Source organism: Perna viridis, chromosome 3, assembly GCF_037379345.1.
Source record: "Perna viridis isolate PV_CMFRI_1.1 ecotype Kerala chromosome 3, ASM3737934v1, whole genome shotgun sequence".
Lineage (NCBI taxonomy): Eukaryota > Metazoa > Mollusca > Bivalvia > Mytilida > Mytilidae > Perna > Perna viridis.
Window position 1 is genome coordinate 14,726,178 of NC_142447.1, and position 24,245 is coordinate 14,750,422.

General features: G+C 30.8%; 1 protein-coding gene across 3 annotated transcripts in view; it reads right to left on the reverse strand.

Moving 5' to 3' along the window:
* Positions 1-4,724: 4,724 nt before the first annotated feature.
* The window catches only part of LOC148621132 (band 4.1-like protein 3), a 41,208-nt gene continuing 21,687 nt past the window's right edge, over positions 4,725-24,245 (reverse strand). Inside the window, exons 13-16 of one of the 3 annotated variants that reach the window (XM_088575196.1) lie at positions 12,920-13,264; positions 12,107-12,127; positions 9,252-9,344; positions 5,268-6,536 (exon numbers count right to left, since the gene is read on the reverse strand). In XM_088575196.1, the coding sequence (XP_088431322.1) occupies positions 6,489-6,536; positions 9,252-9,344; positions 12,107-12,127; positions 12,920-13,264 (507 nt within the window). In that variant the 3' untranslated portion in view covers positions 5,268-6,488. Of the gene's footprint in view, positions 6,537-9,251; positions 9,345-12,106; positions 12,128-12,919; positions 13,265-24,245 lie in introns of all 3 variants that reach the window. The other 2 variants (XM_088575197.1, XM_088575198.1) reach the window with 2 other exon arrangements.

Sequence of the window (24,245 nt, forward strand, 5' to 3'; positions counted from 1 at the left end):
AATAAAATTTGTGAATGTGATATCGAACGTGATTTAAATTGTTTAAATGAATGGACCAAATCGAGTACAACTCTGGTGTAGTATCATCTGCAAATTGCACAGCAAAAGTCAGATCTGTTTTTGAATCAATTTTACTTATAATACTTATAATATAAATGCGTTTTTTATCGTATCTAGGGCGTGATATGCCTTTTTTTTATTTATCTGGATGCACAAGCTTTTTATATAATCGAAGGGAAACTCACCATCTATAAAACGGGAAGTGAAAAGCAACATATATATAAAATGCCTTATAACTGAATAAATAAACTAGCAAATTTCACTCTTTCATTTAGTTCTATTCTTACTGCACGTAAAATATAGACATAGATATTTAAACCGAATACTTAACTAAGCCGTCTTAAACATACTTAAAACAAAATGAAATTAAGTATAACGGCAATTGTCAAGGTTAAAATCTAGTGAAGGATGTCGTGTCAAAATCAAGTATTCTATTTGAAAAACCACTCCTTAGACTTTAGAACACGAAATTTTCACCGTACCAAAATTGTTTGTCATACTCTTTTGTCATTATCAAATTATAAATATTAAAAAAAACCTAAGATTAAAAGCTTTTTTAACGAAATAATTATTTCATAAAGTTTTGGTCAGATATTTTTTTTATGACTTTTCATTCAGAATTCTCAACTTTCCTTTCATCTGTGGCAACATCCCTTCAGCACCTGCGTATGGAGTTTTATATCACAACTCATACGTTATGCCAGAGCTTTCGGTAACTACGCAGAGTTTTTGTATCGCACTAGGACTCTTACAATTATGCTTCTGGAACAGGGTTATGTTGCTACTAGATCGAAGTCATCACAACAGAGGTTTTATAGTCGCCATCATGAACTCGTGGATCGTTATGGTGTATCCATCTGCAGCATGAAAACTGATTTATTCAACAGGTCATAGTTTTCCTTTCCTCGTTTGTCTACCCAAGACTTGACTTTTTATGAGCAACTCGGCGGTGTTTCTGGAAAAGTAGAGGACGCTTACCGGTGCACCTGGTCCATGCTCCCAATTTTTAGTGGAGTCCGAGCTGCTCATTTGCTTTTGTTACTTTGTATGTATTATTTTAGTTACTTTATGTTCTTTGTTGTGTATGTCTGTTTTCCATGTCTGGTCTTTGTCCCTGGATTACATTCTTTTGATTACCGCTATAACCCTGGTTCCCTTGATTACTCTTCTAATGCATTGGAGTCATCATATTCTTGTTGCTTCAAATTACTTTTGATTTGCATTATTTGCATTGTTAACAATTTTTTATTGTGTTTTTTCTTTTTTGTTTTTAATCTTATTGCTTGTTGTTTTAAGGGTTTTTGTTCGAAATACATATCATGCATTGGTACTAGTAGAGGTTGAAAAGGTAATCGAGGGCAGGGGCGTAGCTGCCTATACGCAAATACGCAGTTGTGTACTTTCAGAAAAAGTAACAACAATAAAAACACACATTTTAAAGATGAAATAAAGGTTATTCATCACATATGCATACCATGAACGTAGTATAGGCTCTGAAAAACTGGCTCCAAATTCGTTAAAATTCAGGAGTTTTCCTCAGGGCTTTGCCTTGCCGGACTCACTTGGGGCCTTGAGCGACCCCCCCCCTTCCAAAACCCCTCGCCGTAATTTTGCGTACAGGATTCGAACGATAAACGGTCGTACCTCCATTGTTTCATAAGCTGGTGGTTTGAATATTGACAACGTAAATGATCACGTCATGTGATTTGTTTTTCTAAAAACTGGTTTCTATTTCAAAGCTATACAGGATACAAGTTATGTCATGAACTGACAGACAGAAAATGAAATAAGTCACTATATAGATGTATACTCATTTTATTTATGAGGACTGATACCTCCAATTAATCAAGTTTTCTATTGGAACAACCTCTTCATAGATTAATGAAAAGAAAATATAGATGTTTAAGGTATATACAGAATGACCAATGAATACATAAAGATAAACAATTCGTTTCAATTCATTTAAATCACAATTGGTAGGAAATGGCAAACTCCGAACAGCCGCTGACGTAAGACAATCTAGTTAGCAAGGAAACATATACCTGTCGCTGTTTGGCGCTGAAAGAAATGCGTGATGCTCAGAAAATGGCGTGTTCACTAGCCAAGGGTAACAGTCCATCGGGCCGTCACACTTATCTAACAAGATTGAAATCAAAATTATTTTCAAATATGATCTCGTATATATTTCCCAGAATCCCACTTGATTCATTTAATCACGATTGTTGCCGAGTTAGATGTACAGCATAGTGGTAGATTGAAGAAAGTTAAAATTCAGTATACAATTTAAATACCTTTACCAATTAATTTTTAATACAAATACTACTTTCTAAAATAGTTTATATTCCTATTAGCAAACTGTTAGAAGACTGAGACTATTCATTCTAGGTAATGTATAAAAAATAAATAGTCTGAATACACTAACCTAAGTTTTCAAACTATTAAATTGAAGTATGTTTTTGAATAAAATTTGAGTAAAAGAATATACATAAAAAAGATAAAGGGTTGAAAATGAAACCATCATAACAAAAAATGTTGAATTATCCAATTTACATAAACTTCCATCTACTAATCCTGTTAGAATAATCATAAAAATTAGCACAATCCATCACAATTTGTTTTCTAGAATTAAAACCATATCAAGATAATGAGTACTTTCTTATCCCTATTTGCCACAATTTGATAAGATTTTGTTGTTCTGCATTTAAAATTAATTTCTAGATGAATTTCAGATACCATAAACCAAATTAACCCCATGAATATGTATCAATATCAATATGTATCAATAGTGGCATTTGTAGTATTTTGAACAAGTTTGCATTAACGTAATTTAATCAAATTGTGTTAATACAACAATACTTTACAAAAAATATAAATGTCTTTTCATTACATGATTTAAGGAGATTTTCTGGTCATTTTCTAGTACAAAATTGCTTTATCTGCCACTAATTTACATTTCATAAAATATATTAAAATAACATTTCATTGCATGATTAAAAACAATACAGGTGAACTTTGAAAAAAATCTTCAATAACAACGTATATACCATCCCTATAAAGTATCATCCAGGGATACAAAATACAGATCTTGCATTATTTAAATAATAGACAATTACAATTGAAATCAATGTGACAGTTCAGCATTTACTAAAAATAAGATAGTAAAACATGTATGTGTGCATAAAATTATAAAAAGCATGATAAAACACAAATTGGATAAATTTTATACAAACATTATTTTTTTGGACTGGATAACGAAGAAAGCACAGTATACATAGTCAACCATTAGGGTACGGGTTACATGGTAATTTGTGAGTAATTCATGAGTAAATGAAGTGGCAGTTCTTTGGGGTTCTGGGGATCAGTACTTCCCCTTTTGTTTTAAACATTTGCCAATTTTGTGCAAAAATTTTGACAAATTGACAAAATAATAGCTTTGAACCCACTTTTTTTCTGGGAAAGAGCTGGAACCTCCTTTTTCAAAATCTCTAGATCTGTCACTGATAAATATGAGTTGCAAGTTAAATTAAATGATAAGCATGCACATATAACACATTGTGAAAATGTCTGCATGAATAACTATTAACATAAATGTAGGGTTATGAAATTACCTATAGGAAATGTACAAGATATTGGGTTGCAATGAAGCTAGTGATCATTTAGGTGGAAAGCATGTATGCCAATCCCCTGTGGGTTTGTAGATTTCTGAAGTTTAATGGGACCACTGACAGGCCATTGTGTGATAAATGTGTTGCATAAATTGTGACTGAACTCCTAAAATGGATATTTTTTTCAACAAATGTGGTAACAAATTACATTCAAGTGATAGTGTGTAAAGCATAATAACCTTTGAAATCATACCCCCCAACTTCAACTTTAATATGAATATTATATAAATGAAATAATAAGTACCAGTCCATATAAAACTCAGACGGTGCCAATATTAAAATGATTCATGGTGAAGAAAAACCCATCAAACAAACAATGCTTTTTCAATCTACATATGCTATATTTTTACATAATAGTTGTCCTTTCCATATTCAGATCTGTACTTTTGAGTAAATCATGCATTAGTCTCTCACTAAAATCAACTAAATCAAACAAAATCAAGAAAGATAACTCTTACAAGGTATCAATTTCATCTACAATCTACATAATTTTTATCTCAAAAGCGCAACGTTCAAATGAAAAACTAAGACTGGTTATATGATATATGATGATTTCTGAACAAGAAGTAAAATTGATTTCAGTGGGTTTTTGAAATGCATGAATCACCTCCTGTCTGGTTTTTATAAAGACTGATACTTAATGTCTAAAATGGACGAATCATATGAAGAGCCCTTGTAGGGCCGAAATGTGCAATCAAAATTGATCTACAAGGAAAGCTCATATTTGTCATGGCAATCTTTGAAATCACAGTGAAACCTCTTTAAGCCAAACCCAGAAAAAGTCTAAATTACTTTCAAAAGAAGACACTTTAGAAAGTTATTCTGAACCTTGGTAAACTGAAAATCTGGCTGAACCATACAATTAAAAGTCCAAAGGGATTTGGTTTAGGCTTGTTTTACTGATATAATTAAGAAAATTACATGATAAGGAATATTTCCATTCATTCAAAGAAGACTAAAAATGTGCAACTTCATTGATGTATTTTTGTAATTTTGACATTTTCATGGCATAAATGTATTTTTAATCTGAGGATTTCTTCTTATTCATTTGGCTGCAACATCATGACCATAAAACAAAATATCTTATTGAACTTAATGAGTAAGGACTGTTATTGGTTAGGAGTAATTTCTTTTTATCTTTGTCGTAATTTTTTTTTTCTTGAATTATTTTTTATATTAGTACTATTTCTATGGTAACCTTGCACATTTTTTCTTTTAATTTTGCTTCAGATATCACAATTCAATAGGTCATTCCAACAGTATAATATAATAACAAATGCTACAATATTTAGTAAAAATGGCACTATGTTATCAAATATAAATATTTAAAAAAAAAAAAAACTCTTACTTACAAGGCCATTCAAAATGAATTTCATGTTCTTTGGGTATTTTTTAGAAAAATACTGGTGCCAAACTACTATTTAAAAAAGTCCATCCTCTCCTATACCACAAGTATGACACTCACGGCTTAAAGCATAAGGGTTGATGTAATTTTGATAAACATTTAATTAGGTAGAGATGTAATGTTGTGGGGAAATGTCCATATAACAACAACCTTGGTAGTCATATACAAAAAAAAATAGTAAGAGGCACAGTCTAGCCTCATACAGCCAAAATATATACTAACGTAAAAGAAACTGTGCTTACCTTTCTATTTGAATAATTTTCAGACGGAAAGCTTTTATTTCAAAATTTCAACACATTTTCATTTTTATTCCCATTTCCTAAACATTACAAATTTTCATGATTGGGAATCAGAGCGAAACTTAGCAACAAAATAAACAAGTGGTACAAAAAATTAATTCACAAATCTGATCTTGAAAAACATTACATTTTTAAATTCCGGATTACGATTATGATTATTGTACTCTTTTTCCATTAGTATACATGAACTTCAAAAAGTCTAAAAAAAAAAAAAAAAACAGGAAATTGATTTGGAGTGGCCTTCGCTCAATTTAACTTGAAGCAATCTTTCAATGTTTTGATTGATGTTATGTTTTATAAATGAATATATGTAATCATTATTTACAAACATATGTATATCATATATATCAACATCAAAATAACCATGTAAATTATTCACAACACAACACTAAAAAATACCATACTGCAGGTTCCTTTAGTATTTGCTTAACATAGCTAAATTTCTATAAGTTTAGGAATTTCTTTTGAGTGATTTTTTGTTTAGAGTTTTAGAAATTTAGACTAGATTCCTATTACCTTGAAAAATAGCAAACATTAAAACCTCATAAAAAAAATTTCCTATACAGAAATCAATTTACTAATGATTTCATAAAAAATCACAACTAAGAAAATTCATTTGATATCCAGTTTGCTCAGGGTCATATATTGAGATTTTTTAAAATTCTAAAATGGATATAAAATAAAGTTCTTATGGACTTAATTCAGCCCTGAGAAAACACAGACCATTTAAACAGAACAAAGCTGTCAATTGACTTGAACTAATTACTTACGAGTCAAATGAATATTCTTGAAAAAAAAAAAAAAAAACAATGTCACATGCAATAGCTTAAAAATTAAAAAAAGGTGCATGATAGAGAAAAAAATTCAATTAAAAACTTTGCAGGCCTACAGGTAAAAGTTCGAAATCAAAACAGATATATCTACACAGGTATTAAAACAACAATATGAATTGCAATAAAATGTCCCAGAGAAGTATAAAATAATGGAATGTAAAAATAGAAATGTTTGTGTATGATATGGAGCACTTATCCCCGGTACTTCTTCAATCACTTGGCACCATTACAGGTCAAATTCTTCTCCAACCCTTGATCTTGAAACTTCATTGTTCTGCAAGAAGAAAAAAAAAAGTTAAAGAAAAGTTATTAAATACTCCTACGTCTAAGAATCAGGTGAAATGTGTTTAAGGCATGGCACATAAAGAAAAGACATGCAGAGATTTTATTGCTTTATTCAAGTATTTTTACCTCAAAACAAAAAAAATGGGGGGGGGGGATTTTCCCACTTTTTCCCTATATAAGCAGTCAAAATATCTATGTCACAGATGCTTCAGGATAAATTTAAATAGCTTTCTCCGTTGTTTTCTAGATGTATTGAATATCTTTAAGGCAAAAATGACTAAATTTGGAAAAATGATGTGCCACCCACTGCCTGATTCTTACACAGAATGGTACTTAATATTTCACTTTAAACGTTTTGTTCGTAGAGGAACTGCATTATTATTATTCTTATTAGCTCTAGTCCTTCCTCACAATTTTAGAGCCATAACAACATCATGTAAATTAGAAATTAAAAAAAAATTGATACTGTTCAAATTAAAACACAAGAAACCAAACCAAATGTGATTCATGGGTAAAAGGCCTACATATTTTTATTTTTGATATTTTGTTTGAAATGTCATAGTAAACAGAAATTAACATTCAGTTTTTCATATAATCTGTGTTCTTAAGAGATAAAAATTACATAGAATGCACTGTAGATTTCAAAATTAAGGGAGATAATTTTGTAAATGACACCCAAATACAATAGAATCTATTGGATTTTCAATGTTGATTATCTCCTAAGAGCAAACAGATTTGAATGAATAATTACACATTTCAAAGTATAAACCCACAAAACAACTTAATTACAAAAATAAAAATATGTAGCCTTTTTTGAGGTGTATCACATTTTTCAGATTTTGCAAAGACTTAAAATCTAATGAATAAAATTGTGTTAAGTTCGCAACAACCTTAAATTTTTTTTCAAGAATTTGCATTTTCCATACTTGAATTAACACACAGCCATAACTACAGTGCTATTACTATGTTAAGGTAGAATAAATGATTTTTATTTAAGTTTTCACTGAAGCTACAAAGTTGACAGTGCACTAGTAGCCAGTTGATTGTCAGTAAAACCACAAAAAAAACACACTTAAAAAAAATAAAGCTAAAATACTGTGAGCACTTGACTAAGCTCATGAAGAGAATAGCCTCACTTTAAATGAAGTTCAATGCTTAAGTTGGATTATTTCCCTTTGAAGTTCTCTGACAATAATTATATTTTTCAAACACATCTTCATAGAATGCCAAGCTTTCCTCTGAAATTTTCATCAAAATTTCCCGAGTAAGGTTTTAGCATGTAAAACCCAAATGTTGTATTATCTCACCTTTAAAACCCTCTAATAAAAATCATGCTCCTTCAAACAATCTACACATTATGATAACCTATCTTTGTATAAAATTTCATCAAAATCCCTAGAGCAGTTTAGGAGGAGTTGCATTAATTTACAAGAAATAAGAACAGAAGAAAATAACTAAAGACAGTCATCCTATCAAAAATTGTAACTATTACAGATGAAGCATCAAAATTAAAAAAGCAAAATAATTTAGGAACCCAAAAAAATTGAGATACTGGCTGCTAATGTATACTGAACAAGCTAAACAGCACACCACAACAAAATGATAATAGAAACACACTTTAGCTATATATCAAGCCATATATAAAAAAAATAATGACAATCTGATTAATACAATACAGGAAAATTATGTATGAAAATTATTTGTGAATATAAATATACCAAATAGTAATTGTAAGTCCAGAAGGAATTTTTGCAATATATATATATATATATATATATATATATATATATATATATATATATATATATATATATATATATATATATATATATATATATATATATATATATATATATATATATATATATAAATGTGTATTTATAATCTTACAGTGGGTAATTTTATCTGTCTAATTTGATGCAAAATTTTATAAAACAATTTTCTAGATTTTCTTTCATAAATTCAGGACATACATATCAATTAACACCAATTAAGTCATGGAGACAATATACATTTCATGAAAACACAAGGGCACACTTCAAGATATCTAAAATTACCCACTTGCCAATACACATTATGCTAGTGAAAGTTGAGAAGAAAAGTACTAAAAATAGTATAAAACATGAAATTAAAACAAAACAACACACACAATTAGCTGCAATGTTTGTAATGGTATGGGAACATCATTGAATCATACTGCAAATCATGTAGGAATATACCCAGGACACAAACTGCCTGGTAAAAATATATTTTATGGCCTTGACATTTGACCTATGACCTTGAAAAAAGTGGGTTTCTAAATATTCATTAGGGCTGTAGAAAACATGCCTGATTTTTTTTCAAAATTCACTGAAAGATATTGATTCTATCCAAAGTAAGTCAGACACATAAAATTAACATTATAATTGTAAATCTCATCACACTTGCATTGACCATGGGATTAATTTCAGGCATTTACTTAACCCAAAGATAAAAATTGGCAATACACTGCAAAGATCTGCAGGCCATCTAAGACCTAAGCTGAACAAAATTATTAACAACAAAACCCATACCAACACTGGCATAGCCTATGGCATAGAAAACCATCAACATAGTAATACAAGTATTAGGACATAGATATTAGTAAGTCAGAAATTTCTAGTAGGCAGTGCAAGTCTGACAACAATGTCAGATGAAGCAAAGCATTATGGGTTTAAACTTTGACCTCTGTTTCATCAACATCCTCATTATCATCTGCTGCTTCAGTTTCTTTATCACTGGGACCATCATCATCAGACTCTTGATGTATTCTAGTAACCTGTTAACAGTCGATTAAACATGCATGTATGTTCAAAATACAGTAAAACCTGTCATAAAAGAGACCTTCCGAAGGACAGCAAAATACAGAAAAAAAACCTGTCATAAAGAGACCTTCATAAGGACAGTAAAATCATGCCCACATAAGACGGGTTATCAGTCTTTATATTCAGGATAATTTTACCTAAAATCCATTTTGAAGGAATATTTACGGAGGTAGACCTAGGGTAAGGGAAATAATGATATCAGTGCTATGTTAGTTTAATTCATATTTAATTTCACCAAAGCCTTTGAAGCTTTCATTTGAAATGGAATGAAACCATTCCAAGTTATTTTGATGCTTACATGAGATTGATATAAAGAGCCTGAATACAAACGTTCCAATGATTTGTAAGAACTGTGTCCCTTACCTTAGGTATATCTCCTTATAACTAATCATATCAAGTCTTTTAAGATGTGTTATTGTTGATTACATGTGGTTGCTGAGGCACATTTGACTGTATCTGATAAACTGTATACCAACAATGTTGAGCAATTTCAAGCTTTTGATGTCTGTTTAGACATACATATGGTTTACACAGGTTAAAAATGAATTGAATTTGCATACGCTCAATACTGGTTAGATGCTGGTTTCCAATGGCAATGTTTATGCCTTATTTCAGGCAAGTGGATGTAATTCATATTTAAGGTTTAACTGTTTACAGCACTGAAATAATCAGATTTGATTCATCTGTTACAACTATTTATACTTAAAAGAGAGTGTGTCTTGCAGAATATCTATCTCTAAATTGAAAGTATGTAATTCTCTGCATGTTTTACTAAAAATTGAAAGCAATGCTGTTTCATATCACATGCCAATATTCCTTATTCTTGAAAAGTAAGTATAAAGCATATTATCAATACTCACAATCCACCTTTTAGGTGATTAAATCCAAATAATGAAAAGTCCTTAGAACAACAAAAAATGGAAGGAAGTGACAACTAATGAGAGATTTTAAGGGAAATGTTTTACACAAAGATTTTTTCAAGATCCCATATAACATGTGGACAGACAGACAGGCAGCAGGATGCCATAACACATGTATATCTGTCAAAAGAGGGGCAAATTTCATTAAACAAATGGTACAATCAACTCAAAAATAACTATAAATATATGATAATTATAACTTAACGTATCATACATTCAAGTAAAGGGACATTTAATTTTAATAACATGAGATAATATGAAACGAATGTGCATGAAACTATGTAGGAGTAATACCTTTCTAGGATATACAACTGTAAGTATCTGATTACAAAATCAAGTGATTCAATGTGTTAATAAAATTAGATAAATAACCATCAAATGTCTTAATAAGGTCAAGTACAATTGGCCTGTGAAATGTTGGGGGTCTTGAAATAAAATTCAGTACAGTTACCCCTAAAAAATGTAAACATATAAGATAAAACAAAATTGTGAACTTTACTTTTTTGCCAATTGAAAACAAAATAACTTAAGTAGCCAACTTGTTTTTTTTTAATACATGTGATATTCTAGCTATATGTGCAAAGGTCTGTAGGAACTGCATTTTGAAAACCTGAGATCAGGAAACAATTGAGGTTGTGATCTAAGATACCAAATATACCAAAAAACTAATTTAAAAGGCCCTTCAATTAATATAAAAAAGAAACACCAGGATCAAATTTGAATAATACATAATGGTCAATTTTAAAATATAGTGTTTGGTGGTTCTTTAATTTCTATTCAAAAACCCAAAGTACTGAATGAGATCAGATGGGCTATAATTACAGCAGGGATATAAAGAAAACCTGGAATTAAAAAGCTTCCCAAAGTACTGATGATCAGACATTATGCGTCACAACACATATTTATTTGGCAATTTTAATGAAAATATAATATACAAGTATATATAATACACCGACAACTTAAGAGGCTTCCTTAACATCGGTCAAGAAAGTAGCTATACCATTTTTAACCACCAAATGTTAGTTTTAAACTCTATTCTAAATGATTCATTGTCTCTTTTTATACCATATACTCATGCACCAATATCATACTCTATTTTATCATGCATTACGAACCATACAAACATCAATAAAACAGTGATTATGACTAGTCAATTTACAAAATGAAAAACAAATGAAAATTCAGGGGGATTAAATCATGTGGAAACAAGGAAATTTGGAAAATGCACATTGTGAATACAAGCTCAATTCATGGCTCTGAAAAAAGGGACAGGAAAGAAAAAAACAGTTCATTTCTGCAGTATAAAGGTCATATAACTAGGGGGAAAAAAAAAAAAAAAAATTGTCCATCTGACATAAAAAAAATTTACTGAAGCTTTAGATTTACAAGTACAAATGTCTTAACAGAATGTAAAAACTAAACATACCTTGGTTCAGTTCCATAAAAACGGCTGAGATTTTCCTGAAATCTTTGGATTTTTTATCACCTTCAATATTTCAAACCTGCTGATTTGTAAAAACTTAAGTGAAGGAAGGATTTATGGAAAGCCTCAACTTAAGATACATCAATGATTACATCCCATGAACTGTACTGGTGATTATTCTTTTTAAAAGGGCCATGAATATGTTTAGAACCACTCATCCAGAAATAAGACCATGAAATGACAGTATTAGTTTTTGTTCAAATTATCCTGAATAAACAATATCTTGTCACATCCCAACATGCATTGTAATGAACTGATTTGGACTTCCTGTATACAGCAGTCTAGCACATTTGTGGATAGTGAGTTTACTTACTAATTGTTTCCGAAGACGTTCCTAAGAGATGCATTAATATTAAGTAATCACACTTATGGAAAGAAAACAAGTTAATATTCTATAAATATTAGATGACAAGGATTTCTCAAGTCTATCCCACTTCTACTTTTAGTTATGAGCTTTAAAAATCCTTACAACATTAGGACAGCAACATTTGTACTGAGGTAATTAACAACTAGAAAAACTATGAACAAAAACCACTAAAGGATACCCCTAACTCGTGGACACCCAAAGACCATGTGATCAAAATATTATATAAAAAAGTCATCAAACAGGAAGTTGATATTGGTAAAGTCTGAAGTCAAACACCAACAATTTGGCAATCTTCATAATATTTCTGTCAAAAAATCAAGTAATTGTAATAAATGTTACAAGATAAGAGTAGATGGACATGCAGACACACCTCCCCCTTTAAATCAGGGGGTATAAAAATTACAGATCATATTGTAAGACTCAATAGAAATAGAACAGAATAATCCTGAGAAATCCAAGCCAACCCATCTATGTCAAGAGAATATCTTAAGTGTGTTAAATAAGTCACAGCCATATAAATTTCTTCAGTTTAGAATGTATGGCCATCTACATAAGTCTTAGACATGCACATAAGAAAATGAAGTAGTAACTTTGCAAATAAAACTGAAATACCACTAAAGACCAGATAAAGAAGATAATAGAAACAAAACACCAATACTCTATATAGAACAACAAAAGCTTTATCCTTTAAAATTAATGTGAAATCAAACCTTCAATAAAAAACTAGCAAGTAAGTATATTTTATTTTCAACAACCTACCCTATTTTCTTCAAAACTACTGAGTCTTTTTGGAGGCTGTGGCGAGTCCTCATCAGGGGGGACAACAACCTCAGTCCTGACAGCTGTGGTCACAGCTTGGTCCCACTCATGCCCAATATGTTCCTTTCCTTTCTTTGACTTGCGTTCTTTTTCCAGTCTTTTGCGTTCTTTTTCCTCCTCTTTCTTTCTTCTTTTTTCCTCTTCCTTAGCTCGCTTTATTCTTTCTTTCTCTTCTTTCTGTTGTCGTTTTTGTTCCTCTTTGCTCAGCAGTTCAAAAGGTGTTGTTTGGGGTGGAGGTACTGATGGGGGGTGTGCATGATTGGTTGGAATGTCTATGGGTCGCTCCTAAAATAGAAACATTACATACTTCATTGTGCAGTTGAGATTGACTGAATGTGTAATTTTTAAGTACAGACTCACCTAAGAATCATGAAATTGGAAAAGGGTAACATTTTTTTTCTTTTAATACAAATCACTTTCATTTTCACCCTCTACTTTCTCAAGCTTCTGCATTTCTAAATTTGGCTGTCAAACCACTAATGGGATGCATTTACACTACAAAGAAAGTTGAAAAATATTCAGACTCATCACTCTCTGCATGACTCTAGGGTAAGCCTGTACTTAGGGTAGCAACAACTCCTGTTACTCAGTATGCAACAAAATAAAGAACGTTAGTCTTGAGTAACAATATCCAGCTAGACTTGCAGCAAGTAAAACAGTATCAGGGAATAAAATTGAGTCTTCCGTTGAAAGAACAATCATTACCTGATGAACTGTCTCGGGTAGTTAACTGGACAATTGAGAAGATTTATAAAATTTCTTTCAAAAATAGATTCAAATACCTATGGAATAATAGAAAATTCAAATTATCTTCTTAAGTATAAGTATTTGTAAGAATCAGGCAAAATCCCACCAATCTGACAATGCAATATCACTCAAAGATATTTTCTCCATTTGAAAAGACCATTATTTGATCTCTGCATCACTAGCTTTGTACAGAAATTTTTCAATATAATCTTAGAAAAATGAGGTGTTTGACAGAGTTATCTGCCCTTGAAATTTTCATTTTCAGTGCATTTCAATGAAATTGTAACTCAATGGTCCAGCATGACAATGAAAATCTTGCCTGTTTTTCTCGATTCTGTAGTGCATCTAGTCAAATTATACAATCAAAATGATGGTTTTTTCCATACCATATTTCACCCACTGCCTGATTCTTACAGGAACTGACACTTAATTGTCCAATCAACTACCCAATACAATTTCCATCAAACACTAACAGTGATCACGTAATCAAACAAAGACCAACTCTATCACCTGAAGTTAACTATTTTACTCGCTGTTATTCATGAACCTCTATTGTATCCCTCAACAGAAATAAAATATATAGAAAAGGGTGATCCTTTTCCTAATAAAAAGTTTAATTTTGGTTAAATCACACTACACTGTATTTAGAAATATTAGAGTATGTGCGCATTAAGTGCAATTTTTCAAACCTGCCAACTTGTCCATGATATTGCAGGAGCCCTATATTCACCCCTTCCCAACCCCCAACCCCCCCCCCCCCCAAAAAAAAAAAATGTACCCCATCCATATCTTGTTCCTCTTATCACATTGTATCAATCTTAATTGCTCTTATACAAAGGAAAAATTTTTGTGTTTTAAATATATGGTTTGGAAATATAAAGTTATGCCAGTAAAAACTAACAAAACCATTTATACAGGTACTTTCACGAATATGTTATATGTTTTCCTTTACACATTTCACCTGTTGGTCCGCATAGAGATTTGAAACAAAGAAAAATTGAAAATACATCAACAGGATGGCAAGTATGAGTCATCAATCAATATATTCAGTGAAACACACAGCAATACATGTTATTACCTTCAAGCACAATTGCCAAATTTTAATGAAAATCAACATAAATGTATCATAAATGACCAATATATTGTCTTTCTATTTCACAAAACAGTTGGTAAACTCATTTTTTATGACATTTTAAGAAGTACTCAATTTCGAACTGTTGGTCATTAATTATTAGAGTATTGTTGAAAACTACAGCCTGACTATGTGTATTAGGCTTAAGCCCCATGCACGTACACATACAGGCGTTTTTTGTTTTTTTTTTGTTTTTATAATAACCCTATAAATGTATTTGTGATCAACATTGCGAAATTGACTTTTTTTAAGTATCATGGAAATTCAAGACACATTTTACCCCTCATATACAAATCTATTTATGGGAAATTAATTCTACAAAAGAAAGATAATCAAAACAACTGTTTTACTGTGGGAGGATTTCTACAGGATGTTACACCATTTTTGATTGTTTCATGATGCCCAGAAAATGCTTACTGTTAACCAAGAATGTGTTCACAATAGCTTTACTTGCAAATACCATAGTTCTTTGTAGAGCACTTTCTAACTATTATGATTGTCAGTTAAAATGGAAAACTGCCAATTAATAAATTTCACTCTCTTAAAATCATTTTTGAAAATCATGAAGTAAAGTATTCTTAAAATTTCTCAGTTTACAGAAATTGCCACTCATGAAAGATGCAAATATAACAACCATTCAACAAGAAAATACAGAAGTATCATATGTACATGCATTTATACAGTTACAGCAAATGCAACAATGATGTTCACAGGACAGAGTTGTATGGTCTTCCCTTGGTTACATGACAAACAACAGAAAAACTGAAAAGTAGATTTCAACTTTCAACTTGACATTCTTCTGTTGGTTATTCCCATGGGAATTTTAATCCATATCTACTACTAAATTAAAATTTCCTTCTCGATTGTCTGCTAAGCCAACTGAAGCATGTCATTTAATCATGAGAAGACCAACTCTATCCACTGACTATCTTACTGTATATGCTGTAATCATGAACCCAGCACCCGAAGTCTATAAATATAAGTTTGTAGAGATTTGTAGTCAATAACCTGAGTTTCATAAATGTAGCTTATTAAGGTGAAAAGAGATTTGCAGTTGAAACTAATTAAGCAAACTATAAATTAAACAGCAACTAAATCAGTTATTAAACAAAGCTGGAATCCAAGCATTTATAATTAGACACCATCAATTATACCTCGAACTTGTTCTGTAATACATAAAAATATAATAAATAAATATTTACTTCTTATGAAAAATTAAATTTTCTGTGTTTTCTGTGACCCTCAAGCAATTTTTTTCTTTCAATGGATAAGGAATTACCTCCCATTACAGAGTTATCTCCTCTTTGCAGCAAGTACATATTTTGTAAACATATGTCCACTGATCAAAGATCTTTTTATTTTGCTTTAATATTTTCAAATAGATCCTACAAACCTACAGGTAAAAGAAATTTATTAGCATTAATTATTATCTTAATCATAAAATGTTCATGGGCTGACATTTCGTCCTACCTTGAAAGATGTGGGTATGGACACTTAGAAATATGAGTAAGTATGGATATTTGACACAGGATAAGGGGCCATAACCCCCATAATTGATACCAACCTTCAGCATTATTTTTTTTTTATTATCATCGACCAACTGTTCAACAACAAGTCATTGACATAGTAATACCATAATATGACTGCAATACTATTTGTGGCCCTAAAAAAACCCTGCTTATATGGGCGACAACTCTTGCTAAAGCAATTAAACTCTAAAACAATAAAAAGGATGTAGACCAAAACCAAAGTTTATAGTTTTTTTAATACAGCCCATTGTTTTTTAAGAAGTTAAACCCTGCTATCATAATTTGATAAAATTTCAGTAAACAAATGACATTTTTCAGGTAATTTTTTGAATGATGACATTCATGTCCAAAATACATGATTTTTGGCTTCAGTTGACAGGAAGAAATCAGGAAAACTGGTACCTCAATAAATATCATGTTCAGATTTGCACCATGAAGTTACATAAATGTGTGTACCTCATAAGATGAATAGTGTTTAATGTTTAGTTATTTGTTTTTTTTTGTTTTTTTTGTTTTGTTAAATTTGTTAATTTTATTATATTCTACAATTAATTTCTCACTCCTGTTGATCCATACATGTAGGTTTTGTCTTAGAAGGTTTTATCTATTAAAACCACTGAAAAAATAACAAGGATTTCATAAAAACTTCCCAAATAGCTTTTTAAGGTATGTTTAAGGAAATTATAAAAAGAAAAGTGGGTATCACTGGGCAAAAAATATTAATGCTATGAAATGGATAAAACCTGATGGGTCTGAAATCCTGATAAAAATAGCTGAACATGACCAGGAAACATCCGTAAGTTTTGACAGGATCCACTGTTCTTTGTTTAATCACTGTAAAATGTATATACTTATACATGTATCTCATCATAAAGGATGTATTTCATTGAATTCTTGTACCCTAGTTATAGCAAATAAACCAGTTAATTTCGGGGGTAGATTGGTTGAATAAAAGTTAGTGATAAAATGTCTTAGGTAGTTAACTGGACAATTTAAATGAGATATAAACTTTCTTTTTGACATAGATTTATATACCTAAGGAAAAACAGAAAGTTAAAACATCCTTATCAATTGTTTGTCCAATTAACTACCTGAGGACATTAATCAGTTAATATATAGACATTCAATCAAAAGAAGACCAACTCTATCCCATGAAGTTAACTATTTTACTAGCTGTAAATGTCCAGTTCATGTCTACATCAGGAAGATTGTGATACTCCTATTTGTTTTTATTCAAAAACTTTACAATGTTGATGTATTTTTATTGTAACACTCTTGACAATACCCTAGCGCTAAGCACGGAGAAGAGAACAATTTTATTGGTCTACAAGTTTCTAATATGTTTGAACGGTTCTGCGATACAAATTGCATTTACTCCTATAATAAGTAATATGTTTTAACAGAATTTGTTTGATTTTCTCTTAAATAGTCCTCTTCAAATACTGTAAACCGTGAAATTTTCGTGGCAGTTTAATTTTCGCTACCTCACGCTTAGACCTGCAAGGGCAAATTAAACAGTTGTAAATGTTTTTATGAAGAACACTTTAATATAATTTGAGGTCCAAGTGAAAATTAAAAAACTATGTGAAGCTGATTGTTCACAGAAACCAAAAACAAAAGACAGTGCGAAAATTTCCAAGTTTACAGTTTAAAGATCTATATTTAGTACTGACACTGACCTTGAGAGTTTACTTTTGAAATAATGACAGTCACTGAAGCTGCCATAAATGCAAATTTTTCAGCAAAATCCATCAAATCAACATTCAGTTATGCCAAAATAAAACAATTGATATAAAAAAAATTAAGAACATACAACTTTGACCTTTGAAATACATGTATAGATCCACAAAGTGACTTTTAAGCATTAACTTCTACAAAAAGAAGTTATTTCATATACCTTCTAAAGAATAAGAAAAATGTTACTTTAATTTTACATCAAAATCCATCAGCAGAAACCTATCATGGACAAAAAGCAGAATTCATACATGACTGGCCTATCACAAAGGCAGAAATAAAGACATTATCTCACGTCAAATACAATTCATCTTTAATGTGTGTAAGATTTGGAAAAAATTATTCAACGAGGAAACAAAATCAACCATTCCAATGGAAATGTTAAAAGTACAGATAAATAAAACATATTTTTCACAGTATCATTGCTATTTACATATATAACAGTAATATATTGAATAAAAAATAAATAAACATCTTGTAAACAAAGAAGTAAATAAACTTTGTAAATAATTAAATAAAAATATAGAGCACAAAATAAAACAAGTGGATATTAAGTTTGTGTGTGACCAATGACATGTATCGAAAAAAAAAAAAAGGATTACAAAGAGTAACAAGTTACAAATACAAAAGATGTATAAATCTCACAACTTTAAAACAAACTAGAGATTCACAGAGCAAGTTCACAAAGAGAGTATCCCCTAGTATAAATGGAGTTTAAGTAAATCCATTAAATTCATTCATCTCCTTTTGGAGTCCTGCGAAAGTAAAGTATTTCTTTCATGCACGTCTATTCTATATGTATAGGCAAACCTTCCTATAAAATTATATCAAAATCTCTAGAGTTGTTTCAGACAGACAGGTGATTTCTATATATACCCCTCAACATTATTTACAAGCATTATAAATATTAATAATACAATGACACATCCTTTATCAAGATACCAGTAACTACTCTGCCTTTCTCGTTACACAGAAGAGAAATCTTGTATACACTAGCCGAAGAAAGTGCAGAATTTGTCTGAATCATTACTTAAATTATAGTTGAACTAATTGAATTTCCAACATTACTTTTTTTATAATCAAAAATCCTTTTTAGGTGCCAAATTTCTTGGAAGAGTTACTGTTCCTTATTTCTGGGACATATACCACTATACCTCCTTTCTAATTTCTAGTGATATCTAACTAAAGTATTTAGGAACCATCTGGTAGATGGAACTGCTATGATCATTGTATTACAACAATTCAGGCAAATAATTCAAGAACTCCTTTCTACATCAGAGGTTATTTTTAGTGTAACAGAAAATGGCCAAGTAGTTCCGATTGGACACACATTCCACCTTAAAGTATATCAAAACCACATTACGTCAATCTTGTTTTGGTAAAACTAGTGGACGGACTAACAGGCTGTGGTATCATAATATATTTGTAAAAGGTTGGGCAGATAAAATCAACTTTAGAAAATTCTTTTCATAATAAACTGATACCTGCCAATAAAAATAATTTAAAAATAAGAAAAACAAAATAAACAAAGAAAAAACAGAAAATGCAAACAGAAGTAAAAAACACACAAATGCTGTTTGAAAATTGCACATCACTATATAATACGTACACTATTGTGTTTAAAACAATATGAAAAACATAATAAAAAATGATTGTCATATTTAGTTTTAGTCCAATTTGACAGAGACGAAATATAAAATGAATCACTTTCCTTATTAATAAGTTTGCCAACTAATAATAATTTCATGCTTCTGTTTGTTTGTTTGTTGGGGTTTAACGTCCGAGCAGCAATATTTCACTATATTCAGACGATGAACATGAAATTGATAAAATGAACATGAAATGATGATAAAATGAAAAAGGGATGGGACACAAGGACAAGTGGGTCAACAAATTTTGATTGCCACTGGAAATAGGGAGAGGTGGGTAGGGTCGGTCAATTTAGCCTCCTGTGGCGGAGCCCTATGTTTCCTACTCCGGGAGAATACCACATGCTTCTGAGTTCATTCCTAAATCCCAGCTAAAGGTGTTTTGTTACCGTTTTTGTTTGACTTTTCACAAAGTAAGGCAACTAATGGATCATTAAATGACACCCTGCCACATTGCAAAATATTTTTTTGGGGGGAGGGATAAAAACAAATTAAACTGTTCAAAAATCTGATCAAACTAAAATCTGAACTAGATCTGTATTTCATGATATATGTACTGACAATAACTACACAAAGTCGGAAATAGCTCCTTCAATATCTCCTTCAAAGTTATTATCTGGAAACCTTGTCGAAGGATGGACAGACAGACGGATGGACACACAATTTTTTTTAAGAACATATCACATAAAACGTGGCCATATCATGTGGCTGGGTATAATAACAAATAGAACGCATTAAGTACCCTTGTTACTTTCAAATGGCATTATTGGCAGTAAGTAAGCATTAAAAAGTGTTGTAATCTGTAAGAATCAGGCAAAATTGATAAATAATGAATCATGCTCAGAAAAAAACTTTGACGATGCATTTCATAATTTTTACCTCGAATCACTAGCACTCAAAGAAGAAATGAACACTATTTCTGTATTCCATTTAACATTATGAATAAGTTTTCATGGAAAGACTAATTTTATTTTTTCCAACATGATTCACTCACTGCCTGATTCTTACAGCAAATAGAACCTTAAATATAATAACAACCAAGAAATTTACATTGTACGGCCTTAAATATTGCACACACAAAATCACAGAAAAAAAAACCAAGCAATAAATACTATACTTTGTCTAGCACTATTATATTCTTCACATAAAAAGGACCAGAAAGTTGCCATAACATGGTCTTAACATCCCCTCCCCTCCACCAAAAAAACAAACATGTCAAATATGGGTTCAATTATCAAAACATAACAAATTGCACTTTTAAGTGGCATAAAAGATTATCACAGCATATCACAAACAATAATGGTATACATTAATTAAAAGATTACTTAAATAAAAAAAAATATTAAATATACAATGTTTTTTTAATTAAAAGTTCATAAGAAACAGGATTTCTTTCAATATTTAAAAACAAAATTTCTGTTGAATTAGGAATTTGGTAATACAATGTACTTAACGCAAATAAGAAAAGTTCATGAAAGAAACTTAGATTAAGGCTGCATGGTAGGGATATCCCATTTTTTCTAAAAATAGCCTAGATATGAAAATTATTCAAGGTCAATGAATATACTAGTCAACAAGTAACAATAGTTCTAAAGAGCTTTCAAACAGAGAGAGAGATACAACTGTTTAGCATATACATGTATGAGATTATTTTATGGTGGCCAAATTGTTCAATAAACTGGTTAGTCAGTATCTTAAGAGCTTAAGAAAAGAGTTGACATATCATAAAATATTACATAAAAACATAAACAGTTTATTAGAAAGCTCTAAAGTGAAAATTACCAAAAAAATCTTGATTACTTAAATTATCAAACCAAAGCTGTGAAATAAATCTGAAACATTCAAACCTTGTAAAAGTTTAAACATTTTCATTTTACGTTAAAGTGGACTAAAATATGACTAAAATTTATGTTAAGTATGATAAATTTACAGAAGTTTTAAGTCCATTCCAAAAAAAAAGTCTGATTCTAGCCCAGCAAAAATAGGAGATGACAAACAATTATTAAAAAATCTTCTGATATTTTCAGAATAGACTGTTCACTTCAATTGTTAACAGACACACAGATAAAAATAAAGTGAAAACCACTGAACAGTAGAAGCTAAGACATGTGAGGAATACATTGCTAAAATCTCTTTTTTATTTGTGGTATATCTTCATCTCCTGTCTAAAGGCACAAAATGTTGGATTTCTTACGAATCATGTATAAATATATGATTAATACTAATATCGAAATTACTCTTTTACTTTCTTATCAAAAATCATTTTTCCATACAACCATTTTAGCAAAGTTTTTATTTTGGCATTTTGAGGTGTCTATTCAAAAGGAAGTTTTTTTCTAAACTTTTCTTTTAAATTATAACTTCTTTTAATACCATTGCTCATTTTTTAAACTAAAAGTGAAAAACTACAAGTTTTGAAAATTTTTTTTTCAATAGAATTATTAAATTTTAAACAAACAAAAAATAATGAAACGTCTTTGAACATCCTAAGAATAAGTAGTGCTCCAGATATGTGATACATGGTTGGAAAGTCAACATATTTTCATTTTTGATATTTTGTTTAAAATGCCATAATAAACAGAAATAAACATGTGGCTTTTCATTTAAACATTATTCCTGTGAGATAAAAATTATATAGAATGTACTATAGAATTCAAAATTAAGGGAGATAACTCTGTAAATGACACATAGAAACTATTGGATTTTCAATGTGGATTATCTCCTGTGAAGCCTTTTTTGTGGGTGTATCTTGGCATTATTCTTACACAGTCTGCTACTTAAGCAAATTCAAAATACAAATAGAAAACAGACAAAGCAAGCATGATAATTGTGAGAAAGAACTGAGTCAGTATATTGACGTCCTCCGGGATCACTGCCATGTGACCTCTCCTTGGCAGTCTGAAGCTTGGTGTTTGTACAAGCTGATTCCTATTAGATGAACGATGTGACCTTAAATCCTGAGAAGTTCTCATTGGGAACCTTGATTCATTGGAGGGCCTCTGATTTTGTTTTTCTACTTCATATGGATGCCTTTGACTCTGAAAACTTTCTCTGGAATATCTCTGACTTTGATTGCTCGATTTGTTCAGGTGTTTCTGGTTGTGACTTCTCAGTTCATTTGGGTACATTTGACTACTAGAATCATTTGAACACTCTTGACTACCTGGTTCATTACAGTCCATCTGACTCTGATTACTTGATTCATCTGAATACTTTTGATTATCTGGTTTACTCAATTGACTACTTGCTTCATTCAACTGTCTCTGGCTTTTTAATTCACTGGAATTCCTCTGATTACTTAATTCCCTGAAGCACAATTCACTTTGATAAATTGATTCATTTGAGTCTCTTTTTCTCAGAATATCTGATTCATTGGTTCCTACAAAACTTTGATTAGTTAATTCTTTGTCACTTGTAGCACATTTTGATTCATTTTGTAGAACTTCCGGTTTCGGTTTAATTGATGAATTAGATGCTGAAGCATAATTAAAATCAAATTCTGGCATTGATGAATTTGTCCCAAGCTGGTCACTGGCAGTAATTTGTGGCATTACCTGCATTTGAAATTTTGACTGAATACCTATGGAACCTTGAGATGCAGAAGATGCTTTACTACAATGACTTTCAAATTTATAAATGGATTTAATGTCAGGCAAAGCTAAATTTTTATGTGGCAGATTTTCATCCACTTCATGAGAACTTGCAGGAAGTGATGAACTATTCTCAGAAGCACATTTTGTTATGGCAGAACCTGTTGGGATGAGAGAATTTTCAAATACCCCAGAATCATTCAATTCTTCAATATTTTGAACATGTTTATTCTTTCTTCCTAGACACCTTGGTTCCATTGAGTACTCATCTAAATTGAAAACTGGTTTGATTTCACTTATTCCAATACTATCAGAGAACTCTAACTTGGATGCTTCTATCACAGTTCTTGTTTCACTAATGATGCAACTATCTGAGAGACTACTGTCATTTTCTGATAGTTTTGAACCAATGTTCCGACTTGGTAGTTTGAGACAGGTTTTTATCTTTGTCCTGTCAGAGACGCATGGTGATGGTCCAACTTCCTGCTTGCCACTTACATGAGATTCTTCAACAAGAGATTCATAAGATACAATATCATCAGCAAAAGTGACACTTTTCTCAATCTCAACCTTGGAAAAACTTTTCTCTGAATTGAGACTATGATTAAAAGATCCATTTGTCTTAATCAATGTTTTCCTTCCTTGAGAATCTAGTGAACCACGAGAATTAACACTGACATTAAGGAAACTTTGATCTTCAGAAAAACTTATGTCTAATAACTCACAACTTGAAGAATCATAGCCATCTTTATTATCATTGTTTATTATCTTGTATTTCTCCAAAAGAACCATTTCATTAGTTTTAGCATCGTATATTCCACTATGTCCAGCTCGCTGGAGACCTTTCCCCTGCAATCGGACAGAACTCTCCACTGGAGGTTTGCC